The sequence below is a fragment of the Stegodyphus dumicola genome, chromosome 2 (assembly GCF_044657685.1).
Source record: "Stegodyphus dumicola isolate Sdum_Otavi_A_Nest chromosome 2, ASM4465768v1".
Lineage (NCBI taxonomy): Eukaryota > Metazoa > Arthropoda > Arachnida > Araneae > Eresidae > Stegodyphus > Stegodyphus dumicola.
The window spans coordinates 160,306,048-160,319,553 of NC_140769.1; the positions used below are offsets into that span (position 1 = coordinate 160,306,048).

The following is a 13,506-nucleotide window of genomic DNA, read 5'->3' on the forward strand; positions in this document are numbered from 1 at the left end:
TACTATTTTATACATGGGAACTGTTTAAACAGCTGAGAAAAATTCATGGTTTTCCCCCCTACAGTTACAGAATATATATATATATATATATATATTGTTTCATAAGAATAAAAAGTAAAGTTAAATTTAAATAATTCTCATGTGCCATTGCTGCAAAGAATGAAATTTGAATTTAACAAATATTCTCTATTCATATAAAGTTAATTTAAATTATGAAATTTTAATTGCATACATATCAAAGATTAATTATTGCTGCAAACTAATTTACTATATCACTGAAATTCCGAGAGCATATGTAAATTAAATGCACGTATCTAAAACCATGAAAAAATATATAATATTCCAAAAAACTAATCCCAAATATATACATATATACATATATCTCAAAGACAGGCATATGCATAATTTCTGTTAGAAAAACAATTTCTCCGAGATTACGTTTTAGAGTAATTAAAACAATAAATTAATGGTGATATTATTACTGCATTCCAAAATTCGCAGTAATTAACGATTTCGATCATTACTACGAAAAAAAAAACGGGATGAAAAAGAAAGAATCCTGATACAATAACATTAAAAATTTGTGTGTTTACGTATAAAAATATATAATATTCTCAAATAGGTCATTTAAGCATAGTCTTTGATTCGGAAACATTTCCAGAAGTATTTCGGTTTTCATAATCTGAAGTAAAAACAAACCTGCTTTTGCAGAGAATATCCATTGGCAGTTGCCTTCAGAAAAGGTTTCAATTCATTGAAGCAAACCGATTTAATCTGAATCAACTGATGAATTCACGCTCCACCATTTCAAAAGCATTACGACTGTCTCTTAAATGCCAAGGAATTTGATCAGCATTTCTCCGATATCTTAAACGTCTGAGCAAAATCAATTCAGCCATCTTGTTTACAGTCGCTGTTAAGAGTTTGCGGCAGGTCAGGAGTAGCCGCAAAATTCCTCTATGGTAGTGACGTATTTTCAGTAGGCGTGTCCGAAAAGCGTTGCACTTGAATTCGGTTTTGCAATGCAAGTGCGATTACCATGACAAGCGTTGCACTTGAATTCGCCCCTAAAACAGGATGACTTTGATATTACTCCTACTTCTTCGAGGCCTGGCTTTCCTTTTAAAATCACGTGATATGTGACGTATGACGGGAGTCGGGCACATGAGAAGCCGCCATTGTTAATACTTTTCTTGTGCGTGGACACTGATTTTATGAAGACAGATTTTGTGCTTGTTAATCATCTAAATTAACGATTGACTGTTTCTTACTATCTTGTGAAGTGATAGTAAAAATTATTTTGAGTGTAGTTTCATCGTTTCGATTTATCTTCTGTTCCTTTGGGGAATGTCTGCTAGCGTTGATCAGGTACTAAGTGTTCGGAATTTCAAGATGGCTTCGCACTCTCCATTTTTCTTCTAAAATTTGCAGATATAATTATAAATGTTCTTCAGGTTTTTATTAAAATCATAATTTGATAGTATTTTCTATATTGTGTGATCTTTAATAGTTTTAATCTTAACAATTTTTTCTACTTTTCATTCCTTGCTTCCGACATCGACATGCAGCGCATGAAAGGACAAGGCAGCTCGGGTATGTATTTTAAATCATACTAAATAGTTTTTTTGAGCATTTATCAGGGTAATTTAGTATTCAAAATTTAATGTGGAAACTCGTATACCTTATTGTCTCTAATTGTGTATGTATTGTTATAAAGAAAGGTTTCATTCTTGTTAATTATATGTGGAAACTATATTTGAGCGATGTGAAACTTTATTTCTTGTTAAAATTCCTCAGAATCCTTACAGATCTGTTGAAATGGATTTTGTTTATTGGAGTAATGATAATGATTAATTTTTCCTATAATGCAAAGCGCATATTTCCCTTATAAACGTGGTTCATCGCACAGCTATAAGCAGCTGTTGTTAAGTTAATCCAATTTATGTAATGCTTTGATTAATTTATGTTGGTAAGCATTGTGCCTGACCTATAAATGTGCGCGACAAGCATTTCTATTTTCTTTGTTTTTATAAAAGATATCTTCACCCAATAAAAGGAGTTGTAAATAATCGTGATATATATAAAAGTGTATTAATGCTTAAGATATAATTTAGTAATCAGATTTATGCTAACTCTAAATTAAAAATAAAATCTGGTAGTTTTATTACAAATCATCATGCGTAAACATGTTTTGTGTGTGTATATTTATGCAAGTTTGTGCAATATAATTGTTCGTGTATTATTTGGGCTAGAAATTTTCATGATCTTAATACTGAATCTTATCCTTTATGCTTCAGAGATTTTTTTAACTTATGTTATAATTGTTGTAAACGATATTCAGTAGGAAAAGGGATTTTAAAAATTTGAAATGACTCTTTTTTGGTCACCGAATTGCATTAATGTTACGTATTTGAAAATGATATTGAGGAATAAATTACGATTTGTTAGGAATGTTTCTCCTACATTTGATATAATTTCTTTGCTATTCTTGTATATCAGAATCTGCATTCCCCCTGAGGTTGAAGATGAGCTGTGAGTGACCTCTGCCCCACATTCCCTACATTTTTTGTCATGACTTCCTCATTCTCTGTGGTAGTGTACGAAATAAACCTATAATTGAAGTTATAATAATAAATTTTTGTTTATTTTGGTGCTTTTAGTAATTTCAGTATTGTGAATCATCAAATAGCAGTTTTTGTTGAAAAAAAATGCTGTTGATGTATGTTTTTAATTTTTTTTTTAAAAATATGTTTTGGATTCAAATATACCTTTTCATGTGGTATGTTAATTATAAACATGGCACAATATTTTTGCCGGTTATCCATAAAAGAAAAGCTTTCTGTAATGCAATACCACCACATGTAAAGTCTATATAGAAAAAGTGCTAAATTATTTTAAAAGAATCATTTGTTAATAATATCAAAAATATATAAGGGTATTATTGACATATCTGAAGTACTTAAACTAAATTTGTGCTATTTATTATCTTCAATTTTCCTTTAAATAAAATCTTAAAATTTAGCTTGGAAACGGAGCACTTTGACATTTAGTAATAATTCTTTCACTTCTGCTTTCTCCTTTTTTGGCACTAAATTCAAATAGGAAGGTAAATTCACAATTGGAAAAGAATGGGAAAACAAAATTACTATGCAGGTTCAGTTGAGTGAGTGAAGCAGCATTTCACATTTTTAACACGCTTTTGACTGAAAGATTGATTCCATTTGCAGTGACATCATTTTGAATCTAAATTGTCATCTGGTATAAAATTGGCATATCATTTAGACATGTTTTTCATTCTATCTCCTGCTAGATCATTGAATTTCCTGATTTGTAATTCTGGTAAAATCCTAGTATACGGTGCGGCCTTGGTGTGATTTTTAAAATTGTCGCCAACACCAAAATGATGCGTTTACGTTTGTCGCCAAATTTTTGGCAACCTTAAAGTAAAGCGTCACCACAAGTTTGAGTTGGCAAAAAAAGTAAACAAAATGATAATCATAAGATAATAAATTCTAAGCATACAGTGAGACACAAGAAAAAAAAAGCAAGCATTTAGAAATTGAAAATAATTTTTAACAGATCTTTATAACAAATAAAAATATAATTTTCAACATGCATCACAACAAATACAAAACATTCACATATCAAATATAATAAATTAAATACCATGGCTCAGTGTCTCATATGTTTTAGGGTCTATATCATAACTCAAATGCCATGGCCCTCAAACTCGGGTGGCGGATATATTGCTTTTATTGCAAATATAAAGTTTTTAATTATTTCGGATGACGATTTATTATTGAGGCGCCGCCACATATATTCCACCAAATAAAAGTCGAACTCTTCGCTTACCTTTTTCGTCCCCTTCATCCCACGCTTAATAGCACTCCACGTTCCTTCCAAATCCTAGTATACGGTGCGGCCATGGCGCGATTTTTAAAATTCGGCAGCAATCCGGCATCTACTGCTCATTGAATTACAGCAAGCTTTCCTTCCAGTTCTAACTTCCAAAAAAATTTCGTGTTTAAATATTCGCAATTCATAGCACTGCACATCATAATCGAAAAGTAACGTTATCCAACTGTAGAAAAAAATACGTTAGCAAAGAGAACTGGGTTGATCTTTACATTATGGTAACTTGGCGTTTTTTCGGCGAAAATTTGGCGACCAACTCTCCTACAGCAACCCTCTATTTTTTTTTCCCACCGCCATTTTGTCTTCACGAAGTAGACATGTTTCTTTTCTTTTTATCTACTGAACACTTCTTCCAACAATCTACTAGCCGAATTACACTTATGCTAGAAATTTTATCTAACAAAACTGCTTAATCATGACAAATATTCACTGCAAAATTGGGAAAAAGTGCACAATACCATACTCCTTACGCGTTTTTCAAAATAACACATACACATAAACCATGTACACGCCAACTTATTTTTACTTAAAAAAACATCCCAGAATTGCACAAAAATGGCATTGCGCACACTCTTCACTATATCCATGTACACTGCTTTTTTCTCGTAAATTAGAAAAATTTCACGAAAATACATGACAATTTTCTCAATCTTTAAACCCGGTAAAAAGAACATATATGAAATTACCTGATCGCGAAAAAGTATTTACCCTTTCCAAATATGAACATTTCCACATATAAAATAAATAAAATATCCAAAATCTTTTACCTCTAAATCATCTATTACATTATACACGTCACCAACGAATTCATACCGCAAGCATTACAAATACTTAGTATCAAATATTTAAATTATTTCCATGCACGTTTACTTCAACTTAAACGTGTACCAAATTCCTACAAACATAAAATTCACAAAATAACTATCATTTAATTAAAATATCACTAAACCATGTACACGTCGACTTATTTTTACTTAAAAAAACATCCCAGAATTGCACAAAAATGGCATTACGCACACTCTTCACTATATCCATGTACACTGCTTTTTTTCGTAAATTAGAAAAATTTCACGAAAATACATGACAATTTTCTCAATCTTTAAACCCGGTAAAAAGAACATATATGAAATTACCTGATCGCGAAAAAGTATTTACCCTTTCCAAATATGAACATTTCCACATATAAAATAAATAAAATATCCAAAATCTTTTACCTCTAAATCATCTATTACATTATACACATCACCAACGAATTCATACCGCAAGCATTACAAATACTTAGTATCAAATATTTAAATTATTTCCATGCACGTTTACTTCAACTTAAACGTGTACCAAATTCCTACAAACATAAAATTCACAAAATAACTATCATTTAATTAAAATATCACTAAACCATGTACACGTCGACTTATTTTTACTTAAAAAAACATCCCAGAATTGCACAAAAATGGCATTGCGCACACTCTTCACTATATCCATGTACACTGCTTTTTTCTCATAAATTAGAAAAATTTCACGAAAATACATGACAATTTTCTCAATCTTTAAACCCGGTAAAAAGAACATATATGAAATTACCTGATCGCGAAAAAGTATTTACCCTTTCCAAATATGAACATTTCCACATATAAAATAAATAAAATATCCAAAAACTTTTACCTCTAAATCATCTATTATATTATAAACGTCACCAACGAATTCATACCGCAACCATTACAAATACTTAGTGTCAGATATTTAAATTATTTCCATGCACGTTTACTTCAACTAAAACGTATACCAAATTCCTACAAACATAAAATTCACAAAATAACTATCATTTAATTAAAATATAATTAAATTCAAAAACACTACTTAAAATATAAATGAGCACACACATTAAATTAATAAAAATTTCCTTACAATCCTAATTACTTTAAACTAAATCATTGGTAATAACAATTTTCCCAATAATACCAAATTCCTTTACTTCCACCTTACATTTAGAACAATGCATAAAAATAATATCCTCAAATAATTAAAAATACTAACTTACCTAATCTTCTTCAGAATCTGGATTACGTGTCCGATAAACTTTTCTTTAGTTACGGCCATGGGATCCAAAAATTCACGAACACTGTTTCACACAACACAGAATAAACCAAATACAAAATTTCCAGATTTTTTCTCGATTTCCCCCCTTTTCCGATTAAAGAACCGTAATTCGTTCATTAATATCACATGACATATCCCATGATCTCTCATTTCCCTCACACAAAATAATGCTTAATCGGAACTGAGTACTGCTCACATTATTACCAAAGTCCCAGGTAGTAACCTTTATCGCCTCCAAAATGTCGCCAAACTACCAGTTACCATATTGTAAAGATCAACCGAGAACTGTAGAACAAAATACGTTAGCAACTCGAACTGTAGAATAAAAGACGATATCAAACTGAAATCATATTCAGTATCTGACCAAAAATCGATTAATTAAAAAATATTAACCAATCACAAACTCGGCGGCACCACTACTGTTATTTTAAAAAATACAAAAAATAAAATATAAATAAATTTTACCTGAACATACGTTATCCTTTCTCATTCAGTTCAGCCGAAGACAGAGGATTAACGAAACTTCAAACAATGTTTAAATAATTCTTCTCTTCCAACTGCACCAATAAAAACTTCTCAATTTAATATATTTAATGAGCATGCGCGAAAATGCTCCCAAATGCACTCTCCTCCAGAGCATTCAAAATCGGCTTGGTTACCACAATTGGCACGCTTATTAGTCTCTTAAACCCAAATTTTGCCAACTCTCGTGTGCACCGTATACTAGGATTAAGCCGTAATTTTTAGTAATTACGAAAAATATTTTCCTCCTTTTTGCAAATTCTTTTCTCCCAAATCTAGTGATTTTCAGCATAATTTTTCTCATTAAATTTTATTTGGTAGAACTGTCTTAATCTATAGAATTTTTGGTACTTTCCTATTGGTACCAGATTCAGCAGAAAAATGCCAAATTTTTTATGAAGGAAATTCATTTGAAATCGTTTTCTGTGCAAGTAATTTTCAAAGTTGTCTAATTTTGTCAAAAATGTTAAATGAAGTAGAATAGAATATTGGATTTTATATGATGATTATTATTTTTAGTTGCAAATGGACCTAAAGATATGGTGAAGGATGAAGAATTTGAATCTTGGAGAAATCAGCCACATCAGGTAAATGGCATTTTAGATGTTTGAATATTTTTATATTATAAAATCATTATTTTGACTGTGTTGCATAAAAATAAGGAAAAATATATCTTTTTCATATTTTTCTGCAACTGAATATTAAACATAATTTATGTTAAATAGTGCTTTAACTAAAATTCCCAAATTGTAGAGAATATAAAATATTTCTCGCTTGTGTATGCAAGGAAAAAGTGTATCTTGTGCACAGTATATACTAGGATTAAACCACTTATTCCCAAGATTTAGAGACAGGATGATAGAAAAACGAGTCATTTTGTTGGTATCGACAGTTTACAAAATCGTGTCAAGAACATTTTTTCCAAGAATCTGCTAGCCGAATTACGCTTATGCTGGAACTTTTATGGAACAAAAGTGTTTAATATCCTTCCTTTCACAGAATCTCATTTCATTCCCACATGTTGGACATTCATACTTATCTGCAATTAATCCTACACTCATATACCATTCAAGCAACTCTTTTGGATGATAACATAAATGCAGTAGAAATTTGGAATTTACTTTTAGAGAGGGCCATGGGATCCAAATATTAAGCAATACTGTTTCACACAAGATACAAGATAAAATGAAGCTGAAAGAAAATTTCTCTACAACTGTATTAGTCTGATCATTCATATTGGGTTTTTCGGTAATTTATTCCTGTATATTGAATTATTTAAAAAGTTTCTTAATAACTTTTTGAAAATAATTACTATCAGTCAGAATTAGTATCTTAGAATTTTATAATTATTTTGTTATATTGTCATTTGAAAGCAAAATTTAGTTATTGTGACCATTTGGTAACAGTGGTTATTTGATACTAGTGTAGTTAGTGTTTCTTGGTTATTGCTGCTTTTAAGTTTAAATAAGGTCTGAAAGTATGAATCAATTATACATACAGTTTTGTATAATTAGCATGAGACTCGTCCATAAAATAATCCTTTAAATATGCAGTCAGATGTTTATGGCAGTTATAACAATATTATTAAGTAAAACAACAATCTGTATTTTCTCTGAAATGATGAAATTGAGATGCGCATGGGATTTCTCATATGAAAAAAAATTTAAATGCGGTGTTTGAATCCAGAATTCCTACAGTGTTTAAGAGTTTGATTTTTTTTGGCTTTGGGGATTGATACGTAGATAAGGATATTAAATTGACACTTGGCTGAATTGCTTGTAATTTGATATCTGTAGCCATTGTCTTTGCATTGATTTGTGTGTTGGTATCACTTCAGCATATATGAAATCTGCTTGAGAAGTTGATAAGAGTATGATTAAATTTGTTAAAAATAATGGATTAATTTTTGTTGAAAGCGTTTTTTAGGATGGCTGGCAAATGTAAATAAATACATTTACCAAGACTGTAAAATGCTGAAGCAAGGTTAAATTATTACTTTCATATAATAGAATAAAAACATTGTGCAACATTTAATTGGATAAAAATATTACTTAAATAGTTTAAAATAAGTTGGTTGATCTTTGGATTATGGTAACAAAAATTTGGCGACCAACTCTGCTACAGCAACCCTCTATTTTTTTTTTCGCTGCCATTTTGTCTTCACGAAGTAAAAACATATTTCTATTCCTTTTATATACTCAACACTTTTTCCAACAATCTCCTAGCCGAATTACACTTATGCTAGAAATTTTATGGAACAAAACTGCTTAATCATGACAAATATTAACTGCAAAATTGGGAAAAAGTGCAGAATCGCAAACTCCTTGCCGCGTTTTTCAAAATAGCACATACACAGTAACCATGTACACGTCGACTTATTTTTACTTAAAAAAAATCCCAGAATTGCACAAAAATGGTATTGCGCACACTCTTGACTTTATCCATCTAAACTGCTATTTTCTCATAAATTACAAAAAATTGCACGAAAATGCAGGCAAATTTTGTGAATCTTTAAACTTGGTAAAAAGCACATATATGAAATTACCTGATCGCGAAAACGTATATACCCTATCCAAGGATGAACATTTCCACGTATAATATAAATAAAATATCCAAGAACTTTTACCTCTAAATTAACTATTATAAATGTCACCAACAAATTCATAACAAAACATTAAAAATGGTTACAAATACTTACTGTCAAATATTTAAATTATTTCCATGCACGTTTACATCAACTCAAACGTATACCAAATTGCTACAAACATATAATTCACAAAACTATCATTTAATCAGTGGCACGTACACGTCGATTTATTTTTACTTAAAAAAACATCCCAGAATTGCACAAAAATAGCATTGCGCACACTCTTCACTATATCCAAGTACACTGCTTTTTTTTCATAAATTAGAAAAATTTCATGAAAATGCATGAAAATTTTGTGAATCTTTAAATTCGGTAAAAAGGACATATATGAAATTACCTGATCGCGAAAAAGTATATACCCTTTCCAGAGATGAACATTTGCACGTATAAAATAAATAAAATATCTAAAAACTTTTACCTCTAAATTATCTATTATAAACGTCACCAACGAATCTATAACAAAAACATTAAAAATGGTTACAAATACTTAGTCTCAAATATTTAAATTATTTTCATGCGCGTTTACTTCCACTGAAACATATACCAAATTACTACAAACATATAATTCACAAAATAACTATCATTTAATTAAAATATAATTAAACCATGTACACGTCGACGTATTTTTACTTAAAAAAACATCCCAGAATTGCACAAAAATGGCATTGCGCACACTCTTCACTATATCCATGTGCACTGCTTTTTTCTCATAAATTAGAAAAATTTCACGAAAATGCAGGAAAATACTCAACGTATTCTACTCAAACGTATTCCAAAATGCTACAAACGTATAACTCACAAAATCACGTTCATTAAATTAAAATATAATTAAATTAAAAAAACACTACTAAAAATATAAATAAGCACATACATTAAATTAATAAAAATTAGATTACAATCCTAATAACTTTAAATCATTGCTAATAACAATTTTCCATAATAGCATATTAATTTTACTCCTTACATTTAGAACAATGCATAAAAATAATATCCTCAAATGATTAAAAATACTAACTTACCTAATCTTCTTCAGAATCTTCATTACATGGCACGCACACTTCCCTACAGAAAGAGTTCCAATCGGCTGCAGTACTACTGCTAATTTCTTTCACTTTACATAGCGCCATGCAATCCGAAAATTAATCAACACTATTTCACACAACACACAATGAAGCTTAATGCAAAATAATATATTACTACTGATATTTTTCCAAATTTTTACCCCCTTTTCCGATTAAAGAACTGTAATTCGTCTATTAATGTCACATAACATATCTCATGATCTCTCATTTCCCTCACACAAAATAATGTGTAATCGGAACTGAGTACTTCTCACATTCTTACCAAAGTCCGGTTGATCCTTGCATTATGGTAACTTGGCGTTTTTTGGCGAAAATTTGGCGACCAACTCTCTTACAGCAACCCTCTATTTTTTTCCCACCGCCATTTTGTCTTCACGAAGTAAAGACATGTTTCTTTTCTTTTTATCTACTGAACACGTCTTCCAACAATCTACTAGCCGAATTACACTTATGCTAGAAATTTTATCTAACAAAACTGCTTAATCATGACAAATATTCACTGCAAAATTGGGAAAAAGTGCACAATACCATACTCCTTACGCGTTTTTCAAAATAACACATACACATAAACCATGTACACGCCGACTTATTTTTACTTAAAAAAAATCCCAGAATTGCACAAAAATGGCATTGCGCACACTCTTCACTATATCCATGTACACTGCTTTTTTCTCATAAATTAGAAAAATTTTCACGAAAATACATGACAATTTTCTCAATCTTTAAACCCGGTAAAAAGAACATATATGAAATTGCCTGATCGCGAAAAAGTATTTACCCTTTCCAAATATGAACATTTCCACATATAAAATAAATAAAATATCCAAAATCTTTTACCTCTAAATCATCTATTACATTATACACGTCACCAACGAATTCATACCGCAAGCATTACAAATACTTAGTATCAGATATTTAAATTATTTCCATGCACGTTTACTTCAACTTAAACGTATACCAAATTCCTACAAACATAAAATTCACAAAATAACTATCATTTAATTAAAATATCACTAAACCATGTACACGCCGACTTATTTTTACTTAAAAAAACATAACAGAATTGCACAAAAATGGCATTGCGCACTTTCTTCACTATATCCATGTACACTGCTTTTTTCTCATAAATTAGAAAAATTTCACGAAAATACATGACAATTTTCTCAATCTTTAAACCTGGTAAAAAGAACATATATGAAATTACCTGATCGCGAAAAAGTAATGAACATTTCCACATATAAAATAAATAAAATATCCAAAAACTTTTACCTCTAAATCATCTATTACATTATACACGTCACCAACGAATTCATACCGCAACCATTACAAATACTTATTGTCAGATATTTAAATTATTTCTATGCACGTTTACTTCAACTAAAACGTATACCAAATTCCTACAAACATAAAATTCACAAAATAACTATCATTTAATTAAAATATAATTAAATTCAAAAACACTACTTAAAATATAAATGAGCACATACATTAAATTAATACATACATAAATACCCATTTCGAATTCACTTTAGTTACGGCCATGGGATCCAAAATTTCACGAACACTGTTTCACACAACACAGAATAAAGCCAAATACAAAATTTCCAGATTTTTTCCCGATTTCCCCCCTTTTCCGATTAAAGAACCGTAATTCGTCCATTAATATCACATGACATATCCCATGATCTCTCATTTCCCTCACACAAAATAATGCGTAATCGGAACTGAGTACTGCTCACATTATTACCAAAGTGCCAGGTAATAACCTTTATCGCCTCCAAAATGTCGCCAAACTACCAGTTACCATATTGTAAAAATCAACCCAAAGTCCTAGGTTAGTAACTTTTATCGCCTCCAAAATGTCGCCAAACTACCTGTTACCATAATTCCAAAGTTTTATAGGATTTAATTATTTAACATTAAAACATATGCGGCAATAAATATCTCTGGAATTTTTAAAAACATTGTATTAATTTTTTAATAAAAATTGAAGTATACAATTATGAAGTAAAAGAAAATTATTTACTTGAATTTTTTTACCTGTCATATATTAACAAGTACCACAAAAAAAAAACCGGTCCGCTAATGATCTTCATTTGTGTGATCGACATCTCTCGCACTTCATTGAACCAGGTTTTCTCCAAAAATTTAAAATAAATTTCCTCTGACGCTATTAACAATTTATAAATAAATCTTTGATTAGGAAAGCAAGGTTGGTCAAAATAAGGTCTCAAACGACAATTTTTTTATTCCGATACCAATAAGAACATTCATATTCGAAACGGACACATCCATTCGCTTTGAAATGTGAGGAATTCGAAGAGATGAATAATAAAATTTTAAAATGTCGCTGTAATGCACATTCAGTAACCAATCAGGGAGCTGATTACATCAGGCATAGAATTAAAATTATTTAAATAATCATTCATAATAAAATCATATTTAAAAAAAATGCAATTTTAATTTGTATTTTAATATTTAACAGCCATAAATAATGTTTAAAACATTAGATTAAATTTATAGATATTAAAACCAATTACTTTTAAAGTAATTTGTGACATCATTCACAACATAAAATTCCATAAAATATCATAAACAATAAAATTTTTATTTCAAATAAAAATGCAAAATTAAATTCATATTTATTATTTTGAAGGCATAAATAATATTTAAAATAAGATTACAACAAAGTATCGGTTACCATAAACAACTTGTCTAGCAATGGGTTTATCATAAGTCGTATCGCTCACCAAAAAAAAAAAAAATCTCCAAAATCCGTGCAACCGCCTTCCAAAGTAGCAACTTTTAATTTTATGATTTATGCATTCTGCATTTTAACACTATTTTATACGTTCATTTCTTCAAAATATGAGTGTAATAGGGGAAAGTTGGTGGCTCACATTTACCATTATAACGATTTTAGATGTTGAGCTGGAATGTTTTTAAATTAGGAAAATCTGTTCAGTGTTCTACAGTGATGTGAAAGATGTAAATGTTTTTTTTTTTTTAAGTGTGGGCTATAGCATGTAAATGTGTCGCTCATATGCAGATGTTTGTTGTATTATAATGATGTGGATATGATTTTATATTTCTAAGATTTTTAATATTCACTGATCAACCCAAACATGGTTACCTTCCTGATATCATGTTGCTCCACCTTTTAGCATGTAAATCACTATAATCTGTCATGGCATGGATTCTGAAAGGTTTTGTTATTTGTCTGGAGGAAGGTGGTACCTTTGT

General features: G+C 30.0%; 1 protein-coding gene across 2 annotated transcripts in view; it reads left to right on the forward strand.

Moving 5' to 3' along the window:
* The first annotated feature begins 1,141 nt into the window (after nt 1-1,141).
* The window catches only part of Ythdf (YTH domain-containing family protein), a 68,869-nt gene continuing 56,504 nt past the window's right edge, over nt 1,142-13,506 (forward strand). The window contains exons 1-3 of one of the 2 annotated variants that reach the window (XM_085811380.1): nt 1,142-1,454; nt 1,569-1,593; nt 7,054-7,121. In XM_085811380.1, the coding sequence (XP_085667506.1) occupies nt 1,572-1,593; nt 7,054-7,121 (90 nt within the window). In that variant the 5' untranslated portion in view covers nt 1,142-1,454; nt 1,569-1,571. The remainder of the gene's footprint in view (nt 1,455-1,568; nt 1,594-7,053; nt 7,122-13,506) is intronic. The other variant, XM_085811379.1, reaches the window with a different exon arrangement.